The 25,728-nt window shown below is 43.6% G+C and overlaps 5 protein-coding genes and 1 pseudogene across 5 annotated transcripts; all 6 read right to left on the minus strand.

Moving 5' to 3' along the window:
- Window positions 1-513: 513 nt before the first annotated feature.
- LOC115130997 (protocadherin alpha-8-like) lies at window positions 514-3,034 on the minus strand. Its single transcript, XM_029662619.2, has one exon. The coding sequence runs from the start codon at window positions 2,887-2,889 to the stop codon at window positions 514-516; it is 2,376 nt and encodes a 791-aa protein (XP_029518479.1). The 5' UTR covers window positions 2,890-3,034.
- Window positions 3,035-3,669: 635 nt separating this feature from the next.
- Window positions 3,670-6,146, minus strand: LOC115130998 (protocadherin alpha-3-like). The gene has a single exon (XM_029662620.2). It carries the CDS (start codon window positions 6,046-6,048, stop codon window positions 3,670-3,672), a length of 2,379 nt encoding a protein of 792 aa, XP_029518480.2. The 5' UTR covers window positions 6,049-6,146.
- Window positions 6,147-6,805: 659 nt separating this feature from the next.
- LOC115130999 (protocadherin alpha-3-like) lies at window positions 6,806-9,344 on the minus strand (annotated as a pseudogene).
- Window positions 9,345-10,012: 668 nt separating this feature from the next.
- On the minus strand, window positions 10,013-12,554 carry LOC115131000 (protocadherin alpha-3-like). The gene has a single exon (XM_029662622.2). The coding sequence runs from the start codon at window positions 12,428-12,430 to the stop codon at window positions 10,013-10,015; it is 2,418 nt and encodes an 805-aa protein (XP_029518482.2). The 5' UTR covers window positions 12,431-12,554.
- Window positions 12,555-13,622: 1,068 nt separating this feature from the next.
- Window positions 13,623-16,119, minus strand: LOC115131001 (protocadherin alpha-3-like). Its single transcript, XM_029662623.2, has one exon. It carries the CDS (start codon window positions 15,996-15,998, stop codon window positions 13,623-13,625), a length of 2,376 nt encoding a protein of 791 aa, XP_029518483.2. The 5' UTR covers window positions 15,999-16,119.
- Window positions 16,120-22,869: 6,750 nt separating this feature from the next.
- On the minus strand, window positions 22,870-25,383 carry LOC115131002 (protocadherin alpha-3-like). The gene has a single exon (XM_029662624.2). It carries the CDS (start codon window positions 25,243-25,245, stop codon window positions 22,870-22,872), a length of 2,376 nt encoding a protein of 791 aa, XP_029518484.2. The 5' UTR covers window positions 25,246-25,383.
- Window positions 25,384-25,728: the final 345 nt, after the last annotated feature.

A 25,728-nucleotide genomic window follows, 5' to 3' on the forward strand; every position in this document is an offset into this window, starting at 1 on the left:
TTTCGAAACAGAAACGTCCAATAAAATACAACAATATTAAAAACCATTGTTCTGGTTAGGCAAAGATGAGACATGAATGGAAAATATCTTTATGTGAAGTCAGGGTGTGTATGTTGACGTTTAGAAAATGCTGCTAATATAGCCTTAGTGAATCTATAAATGATCGTTAACCATTCCAGGATAATTTTGCCAAAACGAAGATGCAGAATGAACTCTGCAATGTTTCAGCACCATGGACAGCGAAACCACAAAGTGCAGTGACTTCAGAAGAGAAAAAAACCGTGGGACAGGACCCCCTGAAGTAAAACGAATATTGCTAATACACCCATTATTGTCATAACACAGACAAGTGCATGTCTGTTGTCTGTTGTCACCTACAATACTGGCAATCATATTTGACACTCCATAAGCTATACTCATACATTCAACCCCTTAGGCACAGATCCTGTAAGCATCAGGAATATCACTTAGAAAATACTGAGAACCAAATAGTTGCTACTCATGGCAAAGTGGTCAACATCTTACCTCTCTAGACGCAAGTCTACTTTGTTCGGGTATCACTAGAGTATTTCCATTGCTGCCAGGGACAATTGTAGAACCTATACTCATTCTGGGTCCAACTAACATGTACCGATTGTCTCCGGATCTGTACTGGATGCTGTGGCACAGTGTCCCGTCGTAATTCACATCTTGTAAATACTTGGAGGAATAGTCTGTGGTTTTGGAGCACTGCATTACAATCAACACGATGATGCTGATGAGAAAAAGCGTTGAAACTGACCCCAAAGTAACGATCAAATAAAATGTAACGCTGTTCTCCTCCTCGTCTTTCACTGAACTTTTAACATCAGAAGCTGCAAACGCCTCTTTGGGCTCCACAACGTTGATAATCACAGTAGCTGTTGCTGACAGTGAAACGTTCCCATTGTCTTTTACCAGTATGACCAGTTTATGCTCAGCCTCGTCTGTCTCTGTGAATGACCGAAGTGTCCGTATCTGTCCTGTATAACGGTCCAAAGCAAAGAGACTGTGGTCAGTAACTTCCTGCAGTGAAAATAATAACCAGCCGTTGTATCCTATATCAGCGTCATAGGCTCTCACTTTAGTCACCAAATGGCCTGCCTTCACATTGCGGGGAATCTCCTCCACACCTTCAGCGGAACCGTTAGTTCTGACTGGATACAAGATCACTGGAGCGTTGTCGTTCTGATCCAGAATGAACACGTTCACTGTGACGTTGGTGCTTAGGGACGGAGTTCCAGAGTCTGTAGCTACAACTTGAAATTGGAATGATTTTAACCTTTCAAAGTCAAAGCTTTTTAGAGCCAAAATGTTCCCATTTTCCAAGTTTATGTTTAGAAAAGATGCCCATTTGTTCTCCTCGACACTGTCTCTCAGAATATGATATGAAATCAGAGCGTTTTCATTTATGTCACGATCTGAGGCACTGACGGAAAATACTGAGCCTCCTGGGTCGTTATTCTCAGTGACATAGAAAGTATAAGGACTCAGTGAAAAATCTGGACTGTTATCATTCACATCTGATACAACAATAATAATAGTCTTTACAGATGACAAGGAAGGCTGGCCTTCGTCTTTGGCAACTATTGTAAAATCGTATTGAGATACTTCCTCTCTATCCAGCGGTGACTTGGTGACTACAGAGTACATGTTGTCCTGTAAAGACGGCATTAGTTTGAAAGGGACGTCCTCAGTTATAGAACAGATCACTTTGCCATTGAAACCAGAGTCTAAATCATTAACACTAATTAGAGCTACAGTGGTTCCGGATCTGGAATATTCGGGGATTGGCTTAGAAAAGGATGTCACCTCTATTTCAGGTGCATTGTCGTTGAGGTCAACAATTTTTATTTTTACGCTTTTGTAAGTTGTCAAGGGAACGGCTCCCCTGTCTGATGCCTGTATATCAATTTCATAGCGATCTTTAACCTCAAAGTCTATCAGTCCTTTCACAATTACTTCACCAGTATTAGTGTCAACATCAAATAGATTACGTAACTTACTATTTACATTATTACCAAAAGAGTAAATAACCTCACCGTTCAAATTATCATCTATATCCGTAGCGTTTACTTGTACAACTGTCGTGCCAACAGGGGCATTTTCATTCAACATTACAGAGTATGACTCTTCGTTGAAAACTGGCATATTATCATTTACATCTAAAACGTCGACAATTATGTTGATAGTACCAGATCTAGGAGGTATACCTCCATCAATAGCTGTGAGCAGAAATCTATGGGTCCTCGTTGATTCTTTATCTAGCGGTTTCTGTAGATTTAGAATAGGAATTTTACCATCTTCATCTCTGTCCATAACCTCTAAACGGAAATGATCATTGTGGCTGAGTTTATACTGTTGAACAGAATATATTCCACCGTCTGGGTCGCGCGCTGTTTGTAGCTGAAATCGTGCTCCCGGCAATGCGGACTCAGATATCTCTAACCGTTTCTCTTTATCTGGAAAGCTGGGAGAATGGTCGTTAACGTCTAACACATCCACCGCAACATAATGAATCTCCAGCGGGTTCTCTAGAACGGTTTTCAGGTTGATCAAACACACGCTGCTCCGTTCACACACCTCCTCTCGGTCTATTTTTCGGTTCACATACAAGATGCCGTCATTCTGGTTTACCTGGAAAAGGGGCTCGGTCGAAACAGACACGATTCGAAATCCCCTTTCAGTCAAGGTACTCAGATCTATTCCCAAATCCTTAGCTATATTCCCCACGACAGTTCCTTCCTTAACCTCTTCAGAGATGGAGTATTTTATTTGAGCTGAAGCCCCGCTCCAAAAGAAAATCAAAGCAACTAATAAGACGACCCACTGCCGTCCCTCCAGCCATGCACCGCATCCTCTTTGTTCCATGTTTTCAAGTTAAATAACAATAATCCACAGCACTTCCACTATTCCTTCATGGTGACAGTTGCCTATCCATTATATAAATAATTATTACCAAAGCTCATTATCCAATAGTGTTTTCAGAATATACAATTGAAATGTTATTCTCCCCACGAAGCTCACGACTGTGTTCCTCCTCCAGCGACGGGTTAAGCTACGAAACCAGGACGGGGGCGGCCTCAAAAGCATGACGAGAATTGTTTCTATCAGTAGCGTTTTTCTAGTTGGGTACTGACACCATGCGATTCTACCTCAAATTACACTATTCTTGAAGCTTACTAATGGAATCTTGACTAGATAAATAAACGTGACTGCAAAAGTTGTACTGTCTAAAAAAAAGTCAGCACACATATAACAAGCCATTGTCTTCAGGCGACCATAGAGCAAAATGTTGCATACTCACGTATGCAACAACAGCGAAACAAGGAAATACGAATGAAGAAGAATAAAAATATCCACTTAAACGAGCATGTATTATATTATATATGTTATTACGTTTTGGCAAACTTTTACCAGTCAACAGCACGTTGAACAAAACATTGTTTCATCACCACAAACATGGGCAGCGACCAGTCCTGAGAGCAATGGCTCTATCATCGAAACTGGGAGATCATGTTGTAGCAAACAAATCTCTTGCTCAATATAAAAAAGTACTTCACACATTAACCACATAACCCTTTTTGGTCGATGAAATATCAGCCCGAGAGGCTTTCAAAGAAAATTGCATTTTAAAATGCGAGGTCATTTTCAACTTCTTACCTCGCCAGAAGCTCTCCTCTTGTAGTTGGGTAGCACTAGAGTGTTTCCATTGCTGCCAGGGACAATTGTAGAACCTATACTCATTCTGGGTCCAACTAACATGTACCGTTTGTCTCCGGATCTGTACTGGATGCTGTGGCACAGTGTCCCGTCGTTATTCACATCTTGTAAATACTTGGAGGAATAGTCTGTGGGTTTGGAGCACTGCATTACAATCAACACGATGATACTGATGAGAAAAAGCGTTGAAACTGACCCCAAAGTAATGATCAAATAAAATGTAACGCTGTTCTCCTCCTCGTCATCTTTTACTGAACTTTTCACATCAGAAGCTGCAAAAGCCTCTTTGGGCTCCACAGCGTTGATAATAACAGTAGCTGTTGCTGACAGTGAAACGTTCCCATTGTCTTTTACCAGTATGACCAGTTTATGCTCAGCCTCGTCTGTCTCTGTGAATGACCGAAGTGTCCTTATCCGTCCACTATAGCGGTCCAAAGCAAAGAGACTGTGGTCAGTAACTTCCTGCAGTGAAAATAATAACCAGCCGTTGTATCCTATATCAGCGTCATAGGCTCTCACTTTAGTCACCAAATGGCCTGCCTTCACATTGCGGGGAATCTCCTCCACACCTTCAGCGGAACCGTTAGTTCTGACTGGATACAAGATCACTGGAGCGTTGTCGTTCTGATCCAGAATGAACACATTCACTGTGACGTTGCTGCTTAGAGACGGAGTTCCAGAGTCTGTAGCTGCAACTTGGAATTGGAATGTTTTTAAAGTTTCAAAGTCAAAGCTTTTTAGCGCCAATATATTCCCATTTTCAGAATTAATACTAAGAAAAGATGCCCATTTGTTCTGCTCACCACTGTCTCTCAGAATAGTATATGAAATAAGTGCGTTTTCATTTATGTCAAGATCTGAGGCACTCACCGAAAATGCTGAGCCTCCTGGGTCGTTATTTTCAGTGACATAAACAATATAGGGACTCAGTGAAAACTCTGGACTGTTATCATTTACATCTGATACAACAACGCTGATAGTCTTTATAGATGACAAGGAAGGCTGGCCTTCGTCTTTGGCAACAATTGTTAAATCATATTCAGATTGTTTCTCTCTATCCAGTGGCGACTTTGTGATAACAGAATACATGTTATCTTGTAAAGACGACATTAGTTTGAAAGGTAAATCTTCAAGTACTGAGCAAATAACTTTCCCATTGAGACCAGAGTCCAAATCATTAACACTGATTAGTGCGACTGTGGTTCCGGGTTTAGAGTCCTCGGCTATTGCATTCGAAAAGGATGTCACCTCAATCTCAGGCGCATTGTCGTTGACGTCAACAATCTTTACTATGACGCTTTTGTCGGTTGTGAGGGGAGCAAGTCCTTGGTCTGATGCTTGTATATCAATCTCATATATATTATTTTCCTCATAATCTATCACACTTTTGACTGTTATTTCACCAGTAATCGAATCCAAAATAAAAAGCTCCCGTACCTTTCTATCTACTTCATTACCAAATGAATATCTAACTTCACCGTTTGCACCTTCGTCTAAATCGGTTGCGTTTACCTGAATGACAGTTGCACCGACAGGAACATTTTCACTAAGCCTTACAGAGTACACGTCTTTAGTAAAAATGGGGGAATTGTCATTAACATCCAATACCTCAATCTTTATTTCGCTGGTGCCAGACCTCACTGGTTTTCCTCCATCCAAGGCTGCAAATAATAACACATGGTTCTTAGTAACTTCCCTGTCTAACTGCTTCAGTAAAATTAAAAACGGTATTTTACGGTCTTCACCTCTATCTTTAACTTCTATACGAAAATGGTCATTGTCACTGAGTTTATATTGTTGAACGGAGAATTGGCCACTATCTGAGTCGCGCGCTGCTTGTAACTGAAATCGCGCTCCCGGTAATGCAGATTCTGAAATCTCTAACCGTTTCTCTTTCTCTGAAAAGCTGGGAGAATGGTCGTTAACATCTAACACCTCCACCGCGACATAATGGATCTCCAGCGGGTTTTCTAGAACGGTTTTCAGGTTTATTAAACACACGCTGCTCCGTTCGCACACCTTCTCTCTGTCTATTTTTCGATTCACATACAAGATGCCATTATTGTGATTTACCTGGAAAAAGGGCTCGGTCGAGCCAGACACGATTCGAAATCCCCTTTCTTTCAACGTGCTCAGTTCTATTCCCAAATCCTTAGCTATATTCCCCACTACAGTTCCTTCCTTAAGCTCTTCAGAGATGGAGTATCTTATCTGAGCAGAAGCTCCGCTCCAAAAGAGAACCAAAGCAACCACGTAGGTGACCCACTGCCGTCGCTCCAGCCATGCCCAGCATCCTCTTTGTTCCATGTTTTCAAGATAAATAGCAAAAATCTACAGCACTTCCACTATTCCTTCATTGGTGACTGTTGTCTATCCATTACATCCAGAATATGATTAATACTCATTATTCGATAGTGGTTTAATAATGTCAATGTTATATCTTATTCGCTTCACGATGATGCACAACTGTATTTCTCCAGCGACTGAATAAAAGCTACCCAACCAGCAAAAGGGCGGACTCACAAGTATGACGAGAGGAACTCTACCAGGAGCGTTGTTCTAGTTGGGTACTGACACCATGCGATTCAACCTCACATTACACTGTAATTCAATCGTATTACGGGTATTTGGACGTATCGGAGGAAACGTTCGCTTACAGCATCACTTGTATGAATATAGAAAGTCAGGATACACGTAATCTCATTCCCAGAACCCTCCGACGAAATGCGTAATAGCCTGGGGACGAGGTTAGGCTAGACATCACAAACCATTATGGAAAACGCCTGTTTATGAGAACATAAAACAACACTCAAGTATGCAACGAGTGTCCAATAGGACATAGTGTTGAGAAATATGTATACAATGAAAGAGGCCAACCTTCACCTGGCAAACAGCGCGTTGAACTTCACAGCGTTTCAGCACCACTGTCATTGACAGCGACCAGGCCCGAGAGCAGTGGATGCGAATGAACTGCCAAGGTACTTCCATGAACGAAGTTGAGGCATAGTGTTATACATCCAATAACCATCTGACTACTTGATAGGCCTACACTATGCAATTATAATCAAGACAATTTACAAGCTCGGGAACACTGAGAAAATGGTTGGTAATTATAGAAACGTATTTACTGTCTTACCTCTCCAGAAGCTCTGCTCCTGTGTTCGGGTAGCACAAGAGTATTTCCATTGCTGCCCGGGACTATGGTAGAACCTATACTCATTCTGGGTCCAACTAACATGTACCGATTGTCTCCGGATCTGTACTGGATGCTGTGGCACAGTGTCCCGTCGTAATTCGTATCTTGTACATACGTGGAGGAATAGTCTGGGGGTTTGGAGCACTGCATTACAATCAACACGATGATGCTGATGAGAAAAAGCGTTGAAACTGACCCCAAAGTAATGGTCAAATAAAATGTAACGCTGTTCTCCTCCTCGTCTTTTACTGAACTTTTAACATCAGAAGCTGCAAACGCCTCTTTGGGCTCCACAACGTTGATAATCACAGTAGCTGTTGCTGACAGTGAAACGTTCCCATTGTCTTTTACCAGTATGACCAGTTTATGCTCAGCCTCGTCTGTCTCTGTGAATGACCGAAGTGTCCTTATCTGTCCCGTATAGCGGTCCAAAGCAAAGAGACTGTGGTCAGTAACTTCCTGCAGTGAAAATAATAACCAGCCGTTGTATCCTATATCAGCATCATAGGCTCTCACTTTAGTCACCAAATGGCCTGCCTTCACATTGCGGGGAATCTCCTCCACACCTTCAGCAGAACCGTTAGGGCTGACTGGATACAAGATCACTGGAGCGTTGTCGTTCTGATCCAGAATGAACACGTTTATTGTGACGTTGCTGTTTTGTGACGGAGTTCCAGAGTCTGTAGCTACAACTTGGAAATGGAATGTTTTTAAAGTTTCAAAGTCAAAGCTTTTTAGCGCCAAAATGTTCCCAGTTTCAGAATTAATATTAAGAAATGATGCCCAATTGTTCCCCTCACCACTGTCTCTCAGAATATGATATGAAATAAGAGCATTTTCATTTATGTCATGATCTAAGGCACTCACGGAAAATACTGAGGCGCCTGGGTAGTTATTTTCACTGACATAGAAATTATAGGGACTCAGTGAAAACTCTGGACTGTTATCATTCACATCTGACACAACAACGCTGACAGTCTTTATAGATGACAAGGAAGGCTGTCCTGCGTCTTTGGCAACTATTGTGACGTCATAATGAGCCTGTTTCTCTCTATCCAGCGGTGACTTGGTGACTACAGAGTACATGTTGTCCTGTAAAGACGGCATTAGTTTGAAAGGGACGTCCTCAGTTATAGAACAGATCACTTTGCCATTGAGACCAGAGTCTAAATCATTAACACTAATTAGAGCTACAGTGGTTCCGGGTCTAGAATCCTCGGCGATTGCGTTAGAAAACGATGTAATTTCGATCTCAGGCGCGTTGTCGTTGACGTCAATTATCTTTACTAATACACTTTTCTCTGTTGTCAGGGGAACGGGTCCTTGATCTGATGCCTGTATATCAATCAGATAGCTATCTTTTTCCTCAAAATTGATTGGTCCTTTAACAGTTATTTCACCCGTTAAGGTGTCTAAATCAAAAAGTTTATTCAGCTTGCTCTTCACATCATTGCCAAATGAGTAAATTATATCCCCGTTTACACCACCATCTAGATCGGTGGCGTTTACCTGAATAACCGTTGTGCCTAAGGGAGAGTTTTCATTTAACATGACAGAATACACATCTTTAGTGAATAGAGGTGTGTTGTCATTAACATCCAATACATCTACAGTTATTTCAATTGTTCCAGATCTTGGTGGTTTTCCACCATCAATAGCAGTGAGGAGTAATTTATGGCTTCTTACAGCTTCTCTATCTAGTGGCTTCTGTAAAACCAAAAACGGCATTTTGCCATCTTCACCTCGGTCTTTCACCTCAACACGGAAATGGTCATTGTGACTAAGTTTATATTGTTGAACGGAGAATGGACCTCCATCAGGGTCATGCGCAGCTAGTAGCTGAAATCTCGCCCCCGGTAACACGGACTCTGAAATATCTAACCGTTTCTCTTTCTCTGGAAAGCTGGGAGAATGGTCGTTCACATCTAACACCTCCACCACGATATAATGGATCTCCAGCGGGTTCTCTAGAACGGTTTTCAGGTTGATCAAACAAACGCTTCTCCGTTCGCACACCTCCTCTCGGTCTATTTTTCGATTCACATACAAGATGCCGTCATTCCTGTTTACCTGGAAAAGGGGCTCGGTGGAGCCAGAAACGATTCGAAATCCCCTATCTTTCAAGGTGTTTAGATCTATTCCCAAATCCTTAGCTACATTCCCCACGACAGTTCCTTCCTTGAGCTCTTCTGAGGTGGAGTATCTTATTTGAGCAGAAGCTCCGCTCCAAAAGAGAACCAAAGCAACCATGAACACAACCCACTGCCGTCGCTCCAGCCATGCCCCGCATCCTCTTTGTTCCATGTTTTGTAGATAAATAACAATAATCCACAACACTTCCACTATTCCTCCATTGGTTACCCTTGTCTATCCATTATATTAGCCGAATACCAAAACTATAAAGCTAACGCCAGTTTTATTCATGTACATTTCAGGTCTTATTCTGTCCACGATGCTGGACGACTGTATCCTCCAGCGACTGAATAAGCTACCAAACCAGCAAAGGGGAGGGTTCAAACTATGACGAGAAGATATGTACCAGGGATATTACTCTAGGTGTTTACTGACACCATGTGATTCCACTTCAAATTACACTATCGTTTAAAACTTTAAATTGTATTTCTCCTATGTTGAACTCTATCTTGACACAATTACATACGAGAGAAAACGTTACTCCAACGTTGTATGGCTATGGGAAACATGGATACACTTGAAATCAAATCATAATGGTATTTAGAATAACTAAATAATTATTCAAGAATGCAACAAGTGTCCACAAGTATATACGATCGAGAAAGATTCATACAAAGTAAGATGAAAGCTTTTGGGTGATGCGTTAACTTTACGTGCGATTATGACTTCATCGCTTTATGGCAAATATACTGTACAATGCGCAACGTTTTAGCACCACTACCATGGACAGCGACCATCCCGAAGAGGCTGTGATTTAGTTCAGGTGGGAGATAAGGTTATTGCATACAACCCTCTAACTAAAAAACAACATTCTTGACACACTCACAGGATCATTTTGGTCAATTAAGTATTGGCCTGAAATGTTCATGTTAATGTCATTGGTCAATGCTTGGCACAATACATTTGTGGGATACGGGGTATTTTTCCATTTCTTACCTCTCCAGAAGCTCTCCTCCTATGGTCAGGTAGAACTAGAGTATTCCCATTGCTACCCGGGACTATAGTAGAACCTATACTCATTCTGGGTCCAACTAACATGTACCGATTGTCTCCGGATCTGTACTGAATGCTGTGGCACAGTGTCCCGTCGTAATTCACATCTTGTAAATACTTGGAGGAATAGTCTGGGGGTTTGGAGCACTGCATTACAATCAACACGATGATGCTGATGAGAAAAAGCGTTGAAACTGACCCCAATGTAATGATCAAATAAAATGTAACGCTGTTCTCCTCCTCGTCTTTTACTGAACTTTTAACATCAGAAGCTGCAAAAGCCTCTTTGGGCTCCACAACCTTGATAATCACAGTAGCTGTTGCTGACAGTGAAACGTTCCCATTGTCTTTTACCAGTATGACCAGTTTATGCTCAGCCTCGTCTGTCTCTGTGAATGACCGAAGTGTCCTTATCTGTCCTGTATAGCGGTCCAAAGCAAAGAGGCTGTGGTCAGTAACTTCCTGCAGTGAAAATAATAACCAGCCGTTGTATCCGATATCAGCGTCATAGGTTCTCACTTTAGTCACCAAATGGCCTGCGTTCACATTACGGGGAATCTCCTCCACACCTTCAGAGGAACCGTTAGCGCTGACTGGATACAAGATCACTGGAGCGTTGTCGTTCTGATCCAGAATGAACACGTTGACTGTGACGTTGCTGCATTGTGACGGAGTTCCAGAGTCTGTAGCTACAACTTGGAATTGGAATGTTTTTAATGTTTCAAAGTCAAAACTTTTTAGCGCCAGTATATTCCCATTTTCAGAATTTATGTTTAGAAAAGACGCCCATTTGTTCTCGTCGCCACTGTCTCTCGGAATATGATATGAAATAAGAGCGTTTTCATTTATGTCAGGATCTGACGCACTCACGGAAAATATTGAGGCACCTGGGTCGTTATTCTCCGTGACATAGAAAGTATAGGGACTCAGTGAAAACTCTGGACTGTTATCATTCACATCTGATACAACAACGCTGATAGTCTTTATAGATGACAAGGACGGTTCCCCTGCGTCTTTGGCTACTATTGTTAGATCATATTCAGACTGTTTCTCCCTATCTAGTGGTGACTTGGTGACTACAGAATACATGTTGTCCTGTAATGACGGCGTTAGAGTGAACGGGACGCCCTCACTTATAGAAGACAGAACTTTTCCATTGAGACCAGAGTCCAAGTCATTTACACTGATTAGCGCGACTGTGGTTCCGGGTCTAGAATCTTCGGGGATTGCGCTAGAAAATGATGTCACCTCTATCTCAGGTGCGTTGTCGTTCAGGTCAACAATATTTACAATGACACTTTTGTCCGTTTTAAAAGGAGCAGGTCCCTTATCAGATGCCTGAATATCAATGTCATAGCTGTCTTCTATCTCAAAATCGATCCCTCCTTTTACAGTTATTTCACCGGTGTTGATATTCACATCGAAAAGCTCACGTAATTTCCTATTCACATTATTACCGAAGGAGTAAACTATCTCACCATTTGAACCTTCGTCTAAATCCGTAGCATTTACCTGTACAACGTTTGAGCCAATTGGAGAATTTTCGTTCAGTTTTACAGTGTATGACTCTTTAGTGAAAACAGGCATATTATCATTTACATCTAAAACGTCCACAATTATTTCTATAGTCCCAGACCTTGGAGGTTTTCCGCCATCAATGGCAGTAAGTAGTAATCTATGGCTCCCTGTAGTCTCTCTATCTAGCGGCTTCAGTAAATTCAAAACAGGAGTTTTCGCATCCTTGCCTCGGTCCTTAACTTCCAGGCGAAAATGTTCATTATGACTGAGTTTATATTGTTGAACAGAGTATTGCCCGCTATCTGGATCGAGTGCAGCTTGTAGCTGAAATCTCACGCCTGGTAACACGGACTCTGAAATCTCTAATCGTTTCTCTGTGTCGGGAAAGCTGGGAGAATGGTCGTTCACATCTAACACCTCCACCGCGACATAATGGATCTCCAGCGGGTTCTCTAGAACGGTTTTCAGGTTGATCAAACACACGCTGCTCCGTTCGCACACCTCCTCTCGGTCTATTTTTCGATTCACATACAATATGCCATTATTCTGATTTACCTGGAAAAGGGGCTCGGTCGAGCCAGACACGATTCGAAATCCCCTTTCTTTCAACGTGCTCAGTTCTATTCCCAAATCCTTAGCTATATTCCCCACGACAGTTCCTTCCTTAAGCTCTTCAGCGATTGAGTACCTTATCTGAGCAGAAGCTCTGCTCCAAAAGAGAACCAAAGCAACCATGAAGGCGACCCATTGGCAACGCTCCTGCCATGCCCCGCATCCTCTTTGTTCCATGTTTTCTATATAAATAACAAGAATCCACACCACTTCCGTTAATCCTCTATTGATAAGACATTTCTATCATTACATTCCGAGTAGGATCACTGCTCATTATCCAATAGTGTTTTAAGAATGTCAATTTTAGATATTATTCTCTCCTCGATGCTGCATGACTGCTCCTCGCAGAGCGATTGAACAAGCAACGAAACCAGCAAGGGGGAGGACTGAAAAGCATGAAAATCATATCTGTAAGTAGCATTTGTATAGTTGGGTACTGACACCATGCGACTCTACCTCACATTGCACTATCGTTCAAGTGTATTTATGTTTCCATTTCAATATTGAATGTTGTCTTGACACATGACACATATCAGAGAATAGGTCACTGCAACAGATGCATGGGTAAATAAAATCAGGCTAACCTTGACAAACCATATCTTCAGAAGAGCAACTAAAACGTTCCTCATGAATTCAACAAGTGTCCCACAAGGAATAAGGAAGTTTTTTTTTTTAAGAGGATAGCTACTTCACTTGCGTTTGTATGTTATTCCTTTTTGGCAAAACTACGCAAGGGCAAAAGGGTGTTGAACAGCAAAACATTTCAGCACCACTATCGTGGAAAGCGACCAGCTGGGAGTGGCAGGCTAATGCGCTGGTATATGAGCCCACTACTTCTGGTGTGAGATCATATGACAGCCAACAAATCTCTTACTGCCAAAAACATAATTTACAAATTCACACTACCATTTTGGTAAATTAAAACAATTACCTGAAATACTTCCAAAAGCAATGTGAATAGTCCAAATAATTTTAGAACTCAAGCCTATCCCACTCGTTGAATCCACATATATTCAATGGCATTACGTTGAACCGAAGTGGAATAGAATTTGAATTAACGTCCGTGCCCAGTAGGATGTAACGGAGTCAGCATGCTGCTAACAAATTCGTTTCCTCTACCTTTCGACCGCTCATACTGTGTTCGAACCAGTGGTCCTCTGCTTCGCAACACACGTGACAAATCTTATTAACAACGTTCCAACGGGTTACTGTACCAATTGGATGGCTTTGTAAGGAACATTTCAAGCTAGCTGTGGAGTGAGCTTACGTTACGTGCTTAACTCTGTAACACATACTGTACACTATCAGCACAAGACCACGTGCATTGTCAACACTGGGTAGAGGAGAATTAAGAATGAAATGTTAGTTTTCAATTTCTTACCTCTCCAGAAGCTCTCCTCCTGTGTTCAGGTAGCACTAGAGTATTTCCATTGCTGCCCGGGACTATGGTAGAACCTATACTCATTCTGGGTCCAACTAACATGTACCGTTTGTCTCCGGATCTGTACTGGATGCTGTGGCACAGTGTCCCGTCGTTATTCACATCTTGTAAATACTTGGAGGAATAGTCTGTGGGTTTGGAGCACTGCATTACAATCAACACGATGATACTGATGAGAAAAAGCATTGAAACTGACCCCAATGTAATGATCAAATAAAATGTAACGCTGTTCTCCTCCTCGTCTTTTACTGAACTTTTAACATCAGAAGCTGCAAAAGCCTCTTTGGGCTCCACAACGTTGATAATCACAGTAGCTGTTGCTGACAGTGAAACGTTTCCATTGTCTTTTACCAGTATGACCAGTTTATGCGCAGCCTCGTCTGTCTCCGTGAATGACCGAAGTGTCCTTATCTGTCCTGTATAGCGATCCAAAGCACAGAGACTGTGGTCAGTAACTTCCTGCAGTGAAAATAATAACCAGCCGTTATATCCGATATCAGCGTCATAGGCTCTCACTTTAGTCACCAAATGGCCTGCGTTCACATTGCGGGGAATCTCCTCCACACCTTCAGCAGAACCGTTAGCGCTGACTGGATACAAGATCCTTGGAGTATTGTCGTTCTGATCCAGAATGAACACATTCACTGTGACGTTGCTGTTTTGTGACGGAGTTCCAGAGTCTGTAGCTACAACTTGGAAATTGAATGTTTTTAAAGTTTCAAAGTCAAAACTTTTTAGCGCCAATATGTTCCCATTTTCCGAATTTATGCTGAGAAAGGACGCCCATTTGTTTTCCTCGCCACCATCTCTCAATATATGATATGAAATAAGTGCGTTTTCATTCATGTCTGGATCTGACGCACTCACGGAAAATACTGAGGCGCCGGGGATGTTATTCTCAGTGACATAGAACGCATAGGGACTCAGTGAAAACTCTGGACTGTTGTCATTCACATCTGATACAACAACGCTGATAGTCTTTATAGATGACAAGGACGGTTCCCCTGCGTCTTTGGCTACTATTGTTAGATCATATTCAGTCTCTTTCTCCCTATCTAGTGGTGACTTGGTGACTACAGAATACATGTTATCTTGTAAAGAGGGAATTAGTTTGAAAGGTACATCTTCAAGTAGCGAGCAAAGAACTTTGCCATTGAGACCAGAGTCCAAATCATTAACACTGATCAGTGCTACAGTAGTTCCGGGTTTGGAATCCTCGGGGATTGCGTTAGAGAAAGATGTCACTTCAATCTCCGGTGCATTGTCATTAACGTCAATTACATTGATAATAATAGTTTTGTCAGTTGTCAAAGGAGCTGTCCCCTTGTCTGATGCCTGAATATCAATCTCAAAGCTGTTATTTTCCTCGAAATTAATAACACCCTTTACAATTATTTCCCCGGTAATGCAGTCTAAATCAAAACGTTTCCGTACTCTACCGCCCACGTCGTTGGCGAAAGAATACATTATTTCGCCATTTGAACCTTCGTCCAAATCAGTCGCGTTCATCTGTATGACTGTTGTGCCTAAAGGGGCATTTTCATTCAGCGTTACAGAGTATACCTCCTTAGTAAAGACAGGGGTGTTATCGTTTACGTCTAATACATCTACAGTTATTCTCATGTCTCCAGATCTAGGAGGTTTACCTCCATCAATAGCCGTGAGCAATAATCTATGGCTCCGTATGGCCTCTCTATCTAACGCCTTCTGTAAAATCAAAGTAGGGGTTTTGCGGTCCTCACCTCGATCTTTAACTTCCAAACGGAAATGATCATTGGGGCTGAGTTTATACTGTTGAATAGAATAAATGCCTCCATCTCGATCATGAGCAGCATTAAGCTGAAATCTCGCCCCAGGTACCGCAGATTCTGAAATCTCTAACCTTTTCTCTTTTTCGGGAAAGATGGGAGAATGGTCGTTAACATCTAACACCTCCACAGCAACATAATGGATCTCCAGCGGGTTCTCTAGAACGGTTTTCAGGTTGATTAAACACACGCTGCTCCGTTCGCACACCTCCTCTCTGTCTATTTTTCGGTTCACATACAAGATGCCGTCATTCTGGTTTACCTGGAAAAGGGGATCAGTCGAGCCAGATACGATTCGAAATCCCCTTTCCTTCAATGTGCTTAGCTCTATACCCAAATCCTTAGCTATATTCCCAACGACAGTTCCTTCCTTAAGCTCTTCAGAGATGGAGTATCTTATCTGTGCAGAACCTCCGCTCCAAAAGAGAACCAAAGCAACCATGAACACAACCCACTGCCGTCCCTCCAGCCATGCCCCGCGTCCTCTTTGTTCCATGTTTTAGAGATAAATAACAATAATCCACAGCACTTCCACTATTCCTTCATGGTGACAGTTGTCTATCCATTATATTCGGATAGGACGAATGTGTTTTCAGAATATATCATTGAAATCGTATTCCCCCCACGAAGCTCACGACTGTGTTCATCCAGCGACTGAATAAGATACGAAACCAACAAGGGGGCGGACTCAAAAGTATGACGAGAGGATGTCTACCCGGAGCGGTATTCTAGTTGTGTACTGACACCATGCGATTCTATCTCAGAGTGCACTATCTATCGTTCAAGCTTATTCATGGTATATAGTAAAAATACAAAATCGCATAAAACCTTACTGAAAAAGTTGTGTGGATTAAGAAAGTCGGAATGCAGAGGTCGACACACCATGATGCATAGCCTGGGACACCATTTACTGGAGTGTGTGACAAGCGTCTGAAGTAAATATTGAGATATATTTATAGAAATGAAGAGCATATCTACTTGACATGCATGTAGGCGTATATGTCATCACTTTTTGGCAGACCTTCACCAGACACACATCGCGTTGAAATCAACAGCATTTTAGTACTATTGTAGTGGACTATGACCAGTGGTTTGGACCGATTTACAAGTTCTCACTCTGAAAAATGTAGTTCATTTAATACGATTGTCATAAGGTTCCATGACTTTGTCCACGCAGGGCATCTGAACACACAACATACATTTTGGATGATTTTCATAACATTTTGGGTGTTTTGTTTAACTTTTGTAAACCTGTTTGAACACACACACACACACACACACACACACACACACACACACACACACACACACACACACACACACACACACACACACACACACACACACACCTCGCTCCCCTTCTTGGCTTCCATGGCAACCCCCACGGGAACCTTTCCCCAATATAATCTTTCCCCCACAGGAACAAGACCTGTTGGCATTCTCACAAACAATCGCAACATTGTTTCGATAATATATAGAACTTTTCTCGCAGCTCTGGTTTATAAAGCTTTTTTGAGGCCTTGCTCACAATTAATTCTGTAGCAGCACAATGACTAAATGATATACTGTATGTGAGGCTCTTGATCATATCCTTGATCATGACACTGGTGAGGAGGAGAGAGACCTTGTTAAACTTTGACACGAAGTAGTCTGTGATAAATAGTACAATACATTTCATCTGAGTATTTGTTATAGTCAAAATAATCCATACATTATGCTTTGTTTGACTAAAAAATTAGTTGTATGAGCTCAGGTCAAAGAGGCCTACAGGCCATAAATCGCAAAAAGAAGTTCAAACCTTGTAATGTTCACAAGAACTTAAATTGACAAAAAGATTGAACACAACATTAGGTAATAGTATGTGTATTATTATGGATTTGTAATCAGCAATAATGGGGCGGTCATTTTGGCCCGGGAACACAGAATTCATTAACATGAAACGAACACAACAGGAGGGTTAAGCTGTGGCTGCAAATGAGCCGGCTAGCAACTTTCATGAGTGATGTTGTGAAATCATGTTTCATCTAATATGCTAACCCACAACCATAAACACTATTGGTCAAAACACCTACTCATTCAAGGGTTTTTATATATTTAGACTATTTTCTACATTGTAGAACAATAGTGAAGACATCAAAACTATTAAATAACATGAATGGAATCATGTAGTAACCAAAAAAGTGTTAAACAAATCAAAATATATTTTACATTTTAGATTCTTCAAAGTAGCCACCCTCTGCCTTGATGACAGCTTTGCGCACTCTTGGCATTCTCTCAACCAGCTTCACCTGGAATGCTTTTACAACAGTCTTGAAGGAGTTCCCACATATGCTAGAGCGGCCTCCATATTAGCGCCCATACAGAACTTTATTCTTAAAATGTTGGTGATGTAGCAATGACCCGCTGTAAACATGCAAAACAATGCAGCGAATTTAACAGATGTTTTTTTCAATTAGCATTTGGGATAATGTGTATCCAAGTTCTTACTGTGTTGTAGTGTCAACAAATTGCATATCTGCTTTCAGTAGGCATCTCCATAGGTTTTGAAAACTATCAGAAATAAACAGCACAGCGCGGAAGTGTCAATTATCACTTAGCAACGTTAATCGATGTTGTAAAGAGGTCAATCGAACTCGACCAAAACAATGGAATTGCCACGGATTTCACACCCTGATCTGTTTCACCTGTCTTGTGCTTGTCTCCACCCCCCACCAGGTGTCTCCCATTTGTTCCCATTATCCCCGGTCTTTTTATACCAGTGGTTTCTGTTTGTCTGGTGCCAGTTGGTCTTGCCTCGTCAAGCCTACCTGCGTGTTTTTCCACACTCCTGTTTTTCTAGTCCCCGTTTTCTTGTCCTCCCGGTTCAGACCTTTTCTGCCTGCCCTGACCCTGAGCCCGCCTGCCATACCATTCTGCCTGCCCTGCCCTTGAGCCTGCCTGCCGTCCTGTACCCATCTGACTCTGACCTAGTTTACAAACTTCTGCCTGTCCTCGACCTGCCTCTTGCCGGCCCCTTGTCTATTAATAAATATCAGAGACTCTAACCATCTTTCTCCTGCGTCTGCATTTGCGTCTCCTCCTGTGTCGTTATAATGGAAACGTTTGGGGAATTGCCATGCTCACCAACTTATACAAACAGTAGTTAGCATGTAGCAGTCACTTTTTCTAAACCTGAAAAGGGACAAACTATAAATGTTGTGCAGTGAAAACAGCCAAATAAATCCATATCAGACTTAAGTAACCACATTGTGGGCCTGTTACAACACATCAATCATAATGGATTTGAGGAATATCTACTTTGTTAGATCAGATTTGTTGAATGTGTGCCAATCTCGTCAATGGAAAGGTCTGCATTCCATAGACTCCTTTACCGCATCTATGGAGGAGAAAGTGGCGCTCTCGGAACGTTCAATCGTGTTGGCCTAACTCTCTCTATATAGGGCTCTAGGACAACCCTCTTAATTGACAACATAACATTTTCAGCCCACTATCAGCCTGAAAACATAATCCTGGCACGTTTTTACAAAAATATCAACTGTCAGGGCAGCTGAAGTTTTTCTCAATACATTGCAGTCAATGGGAAAAGATGAGTGTCCCCCATGGAGCTGGGAGGTGATTCACGTAGGGTGACCGGAGGAGGGGCCGGTTCATGCACCATCTGTGGCTGCAGAGGGTACACTGCCAGTCGGTGCTGGAGAGTTTCCTCTGGGAGTCGAGGCAGCAGGCAGGGCACTCTTGTGTCACCCCAGGTGAGTCGGCACCAGGCTCACCCAGAGCCCTCTGTTGCACACATGTTTGTGTTTTCCCCGCATTCCCAGAATAAGGCACTCGTAGATTCAGGCGCAGCTGGAATCTTTATTGACAGATAATTTGCCCATAGTTTAGGGATCCCTATTGTTTCAGTGGATATGCCCTTCCCCGTTCACGCCCTAGATAGTCGACCATTGGGGTTAGGGCTAATTAGGGAGGCCACCGCTCCACTGGGCATGGTGATGCGGGAGGATCGCAAGGAGAAAATCATTTTTTTCCTTATTGATTCTCCTGCGTTTTCCGTGGTGCTGGGTATACCCTGGTTGGCCTGTCATGACCCCACTATTTTGTGGCAACAGAGGGCTCTCACGGGGTGGTGACGAGAGTGCTCGGGGAGGTGTTTAGGGGTTTCCGTCAGTGCGACTTTGGTGGAAAGTCCAGACCAGGTCTCCACCATGCGCACCCCCTCTGAATATGCCGATTTGGCTCTCGCCTTCTGTAAGAAGAAGGCGACTCAATTACCATCCCATCGACCACCCCATCAACAGGAGTCATCCCCTGTCACAAGAGGAGATGGCGGCTATGGAAACATATGTCTCCGAATCCGTGGAGCAGGGGTACATTCGGCCCTCCACTTCACCTGCCTCCTCAAGTTTATTTTTTGTGAAGAAGAAGGATGGAGGTCTGCGCCCATATGACGTGGGGGACCGGGAGTTGTTGACAGGGCTTTTGGTCAGCTGAGGGCTCTGTTTACCTCGGCTCCCGTGCTGGCTCATCCGGATCCCTCTTTGGCGTTCATAGTGGAGGTGGACGCGTCCGAGGCTGGGATAGGAGCTGTGCTCTCTCAGCGCTCAGGTACGCCACCAAAGCTCCGCCCCCTGTGCCTTCTTTTCGAAGAAGCTCAGCCAGGCGGAGCGAAAATATGACGTTGGGGACCAGGAGTTGTTGGCTGTCATCAAGGCTTTGAAGGCGTGGAGACATTGGCTTGAGGGGGCTAAACACCCTTTTCTTATCTGGACTGACCACCGCAATCTGGAGCAATCGGGCGGCGAGGAGACTGAATCCTCGCCAGGCAAAGGTGGGTCATGTTTTTTTACCCGTTTTGTTTTCACCCTATCCTACAGACCAGGCTCCCAGAACATGAAGGCAGACGCACTGTCCCGGATGTATGACACAGAGGAGCAGCCCATGGATCCCTCCCCCATACTCCCGGTCTCTTGCCTGGTGGCACTGGTAGTGTGGGAGCTGGACGCGAACATCGAGCGGCCGTTACGTACAGAGCCCACTGCCCTCCAATGTCCTGCTCGGCGTCTGTTCATTCCGTCTGCTGTTAGCGACACTTTGATCTATTGGGCCCATACATCACCCTCCTCTGGTCATGCGGGCATCGGTCGGACAGTGCGCTGTCTTAGTGGGAAGTACTGGTGGTCCACTTTAGCTAAGGACGTGAGGGTTTATGTCTGCTCCTGCTCAGTGTGCGCCCAGCACAAGGCCCCTAGGCACCTGCCCAGAGGGAAGTTACAAGCCCTTCCCGTTCCACAACGGCCGTGGTCGCACCTGTCGGTGGATTTCCTAACGGATCTTCCTCCATCACAGGGCAACACCACGATACTGGTCATTGTGGATCGGTTCTCTAAGTCCTGTCATCTCCTCCCTTTGCCCGGTCTCCCTACGGCCCTACAGACTGCGGAGGCCCTGTTTACACATGTCTTCCGACACTACGGGGTGCCTGAGGACATAGTATCTGATCGAGGTCTGGAGGGCGTTCATGGAACGTCTGGGGGTCTCGGTCAGCCTTACCTCGGGTTTTCACCCCGAGAGTAACGGGCAGGTGGAGAGAGTGAACCAGGATGTGGGTAGGTTTCTGCAATGGTCCGATTGCCCGGACCGGCCGGGGGAGTGGGTGTTCGTTCATGCCCTGGGCAGAGATGGCCCAGAACTCTCTCCGCCACTCCTCCACTAACCTCCCCCCCTTCCAGTGCGTACTGGGGTACCTGCTGGTTCTGGTGCCTTGGCATCAGAGCCAGATCGAGGCTCCTGCGGTGGAAGACTGGTTTAGGTGGCGCTGAAGAGACATGGGACGCCGCTCATGTGCACTCATGCGAGCCGTGAGGCGCCAGAAAACCTGCGCAGATCGCCACAGCAGTGAGGCCCCGTCTTCGCACCGGGGACCGGGTCTGGCTCTCAACCCGAAACCTGCCCCTCCGCCTGCCCTGCCGGGCGCTAGGCCCGCGGTTTGTGGGGCCATTCAAAGTCCTGAGGAGACTGAATGAGGTAAGTTACAGGTTACAGCTTCCCACCGATTATCGAATTAACCCCTTGTTCCATGTGTCTCTCCTCACGCCGTTGGTGGCTGGTCCACTCCAGGAGTCTGAGGTGCGGGAGGTTCCTCCGCCCCCTCTGGACATCGAAGGGGCCCCGGCGTATGCAGTTCAATCCATACTGGATTTGAGGCGTCGGGCGAGGGTCCTTCAGTACCTCGTGGAGTGGGAGGGGTACGGTCCGGAGGAGAGATGCTGGGTGCCAGGAGGACGTGTTAGACCCATCGATGCTGCGGGAGTTCCACCGTCTCCATCCAGATCGCCCTGCGCCTCGCCCTCCGGGTCGTCCCCGAGGCCGGTGTCGGCGCGCGTCAAGGGAAGGGGGATACTGTCACGACTTCCGCCGAGGTCGGTCCCTCTCCTTGTTCGGGCGGCGTTCGGCGGTCGACGTCACCGGTCTTCTAGCCATCGCTGATCCATCTTTCATTTTCCATTGGTTTTGTCTTTATTTTATACACACCTGGTTTTCATTATCCAATTACATGTTCATGTTTCCTCCATGTTTGTTGTGCGTGATTACTTCTATGTTCAGTTCGGTTAATGAAGGCTGTTTTTTTTCGACGGGTGTTTACCTTGTGCCTTTGTTTTTTTGAGTAAAGTACTTTGCTCACTCATTTTGCTCTCCTGCGTCTGACTTCATGCACCAGCTACACTCACCTTCTGACAGTATGTCAATAAGACATAAATTCGGTGTGAAGGTTGTGAAGGGTTAAAAAGGTTTAATCTTCCCAAATTGTAAATATTTGTGACCAGGGGACTGTCATGACCCAGCATATGAAATTTCAAGTCAATTGATCCAAAAGCATTTTTTACCTCAATTGTACACAATGATCTTGCAGTTGAGATGTAATGAGATCATCCTGTGAACCTCATATTTTACATTGACTGCAATGTATTGAGAAAAACACTTACCTTTTTATTAAAAAACGTTCCAGGATGACGTGTTCCTGTGATATCATGTTGCCATAAAAATAAAAAAAAGTTTATTTTACCAGGTAAGTTGACTGAGAACACATTCTCATTGGCAGCAATGGCCTGGGGAATAGTTACAGGGGAGAGGAGGGGGGATGAATAAGCCAATTGGAAGCTGGGGATGATTAGGTGACCATTATGGTATAAGGGCCATATTGGAAGTTTAGCCGCCACACCGGGGTTAGTACTCCTACGATAAGAGCCATGGGCTCTTTAGTGACCACAATGAGTCATTTGACACATATATACACTATGAAATAATAACATATACAATTTCCAAGCTCAGGCAGAGCACCAGCAAACGGTTAATATTTAGAATAGGATTTAACTTCTTACCTCTCCAGAAGCTCTCCTCCTGGGTTCAGGTAGAACTAGAGTATTCCCATTGCTGCCCGGGACTATAGTAGAACCTATACTCATTCTGGGTCCAACTAACATGTACCGTTTGTCTCCTGATCTGTACTGGATGCTGTGGCACAGTGTCCCGTCGTTATTCACATCTTGTAAATACTTGGAGGAATAGTCTGTGGGTTTGGAGCACTGCATTACAATCAACACGATGATGCTGATGAGAAAAAGCGTTGAAACTGACCCCAAAGTAATGATCAAATCAAATGTAACGCTGTTCTCCTCTTCGTATTTTACTGAACTTTTAACATCAGAAGCTGCAAAAGCCTCTTTGGGCTCCACAACGTTGATAATCAGAGTAGCTGTTGCCGAAAGTGAAATGTTTCCATTGTCTTTTACCAGTATGACCAGTTTATGCTCAGCCTCGTCTGTCTCTGTGAATGACCGAAGTGTCCGTATCTGTCCTGTATAGCGGTCCAAAGCAAAGAGGCTGTGGTCAGTAACTTCCTGCAGTGAAAATAATAACCAGCCGTTATATCCTATATCAGCGTCATAGGCTCTCACTTTAGTCACCAAATGGCCTGCGTTCCCATTGCGGGGAATCTCCTCCACACCTTCAGCAGAACCGTTAGGGCTGGCTGGATACAAGATCACTGGAGCGTTGTCGTTCTGATCCAGAATGAACACGTTTATTGTGACGTTGCTGTTTTGTGACGGAGTTCCAGAGTCTGTAGCTACAACTTGGAATTGGAATGTTTTTAAAGTTTCAAAGTCAAAGCTTTTTAGCGCCAATATGTTCCCATTTTCAGGATTTATGTTTAGAAAAGATACCAATTTGTTCATTTCGCCACCGTCTCTAATAATATGATATGAAATAAGAGCGTTTTCATTTATGTCACGATCTGAGGCAGTCACTGAAAATACTGAGCCTCCTGGGTCGTTATTCTCCGTGACATAGAAAGTATAGGGACTCAGTGAAAACTCTGGACTGTTATCATTCACATCTGATACAACAACGCGGATAGTCTTTATAGATGACAAGGACGGTTCCCCTGCGTCTTTGGCTACTATTGTTAGATCATATTCAGACTGTTTCTCCCTATCTAGTGGTGACTTGGTGACTACAGAATACATGTTGTCCTGTAATGACGGCGTTAGAGTGAACGGGACGCCCTCACTTATAGAAGACAGAACTTTTCCATTGAGACCAGAGTCCAAGTCATTAACATTGATTAGTGCTACAGTAGTTCCGGGTCTAGAATTCTCGGGGATTGCGTTAGCAAATGATGTCACCTCTATCTCAGGTGCGTTGTCATTAACGTCAACTATTTTGATTATAACACTTTTTTCAGTTGTCAATGCAGCTGTCCCCTTGTCTGATGCCTGAATATCAATTTCATATATTTTATTTTCTTCATAATCTATAACTCCTGTTACAATTATTTCACCAGTTTTCGGGTCTAAATCGAAACGTTTCCGCACCTTCCCTTGCACGTCATTGGCAAAATAATAGGTCACTTCACCATTAGAACCCTCGTCCAAATCAGTGGCATTAACCTGTATCACGGTGGTGCCTAAATGAGCGTTTTCATTCAGCAATACTGAGTATACCTCCTTTGTAAAGACTGGGGCGTTATCGTTAACATCTGATACGTCTACAGTTATTCTAATTTCTCCAGACCTAGGAGGTTTCCCACCGTCAAGGGCTGTGAGAATTAGCTTATGGCTTTTTAAAACCTCCCTATCCAGTGTTTTTTGTAAAACCAAAATAGGTGTTTTGCGGTCATCACCTCTATCTTTAACTTCCAAACGGAAATGATCATTCTGACTGAGTTTATATTGTTGAACTGAATATTGGCCACTGTCTGGGTCGTCTGCAGCGTGCAGCTGAAATCGCGTCCCCTGCAACGCAGATTCTGACATCTCTAACCGTTTCTCTTTCTCTGGAAAGCTGGGAGAATGGTCGTTAACATCTAACACCTCCACCGCGACATAATGAATCTCCAGCGGGTTCTCTAGAACGGTTTTCAGATTGATTAAACACACATTGCTGCGTTCGCACACCTCCTCTCTGTCTATTTTTCGGTTCACATACAATATGCCGTCATTCTGGTTTACCTGGAAAAGGGACTCGGTCGAGCCAGACACGATTCGAAATCCCCTTTCTTTCAAGGCGCTCAGATCAATTCCCAAATCCTTAGCTATATCCCCCACGACAGTTCCTTCCTTAAGCTCTTCAGAGATGGAGTATCTTATCTGAGCTGAAGTCCCGCTCGAAAAGAGAACCAAAGCAACCATGAACACAACCCACTGCCGTCCCTCCTGCCATGCCCCGCATCCTCTTTGTTCCATGTTTTAGAGATAAATAACAATAATCCACAGCACTTCCACTATTCCTTCATGGTGACAGTTGGCTATTCATTATATAAACAAACAGGACAAAAGCTCATTATCCAATAGTGTTTTCAGAATATATAATTGAAATCTTATTCTCCCCACGAAGCTCATGACTGTGTTCATCCAGCGACTGAATAAGATACGAAACCAACAAGGGGGCGGACTAAAAAGTATGACGAGAGGATGTCTACCCGGAGCGTTATTCTAGTTGTGTACTGACACCATGTGATTATACCTCACATTACACTATAGTTTAAATGTATTAATGGTATTTTGTCATAGTAAATATCGAACAGAAAACCTTACTCAAGAAGTTGTGTGGATTAAGTTCTACATACCATGATGCATAGCCTGGGACACCATTTACTGACGTTTTCAACAAGTGTCCCATCCCGACAGGAATACAGATTGAGCAATATTTGTATAAATAAAGAGGAT

This window comes from Oncorhynchus nerka, linkage group LG6 (genome assembly GCF_034236695.1).
Source record: "Oncorhynchus nerka isolate Pitt River linkage group LG6, Oner_Uvic_2.0, whole genome shotgun sequence".
Lineage (NCBI taxonomy): Eukaryota > Metazoa > Chordata > Actinopteri > Salmoniformes > Salmonidae > Oncorhynchus > Oncorhynchus nerka.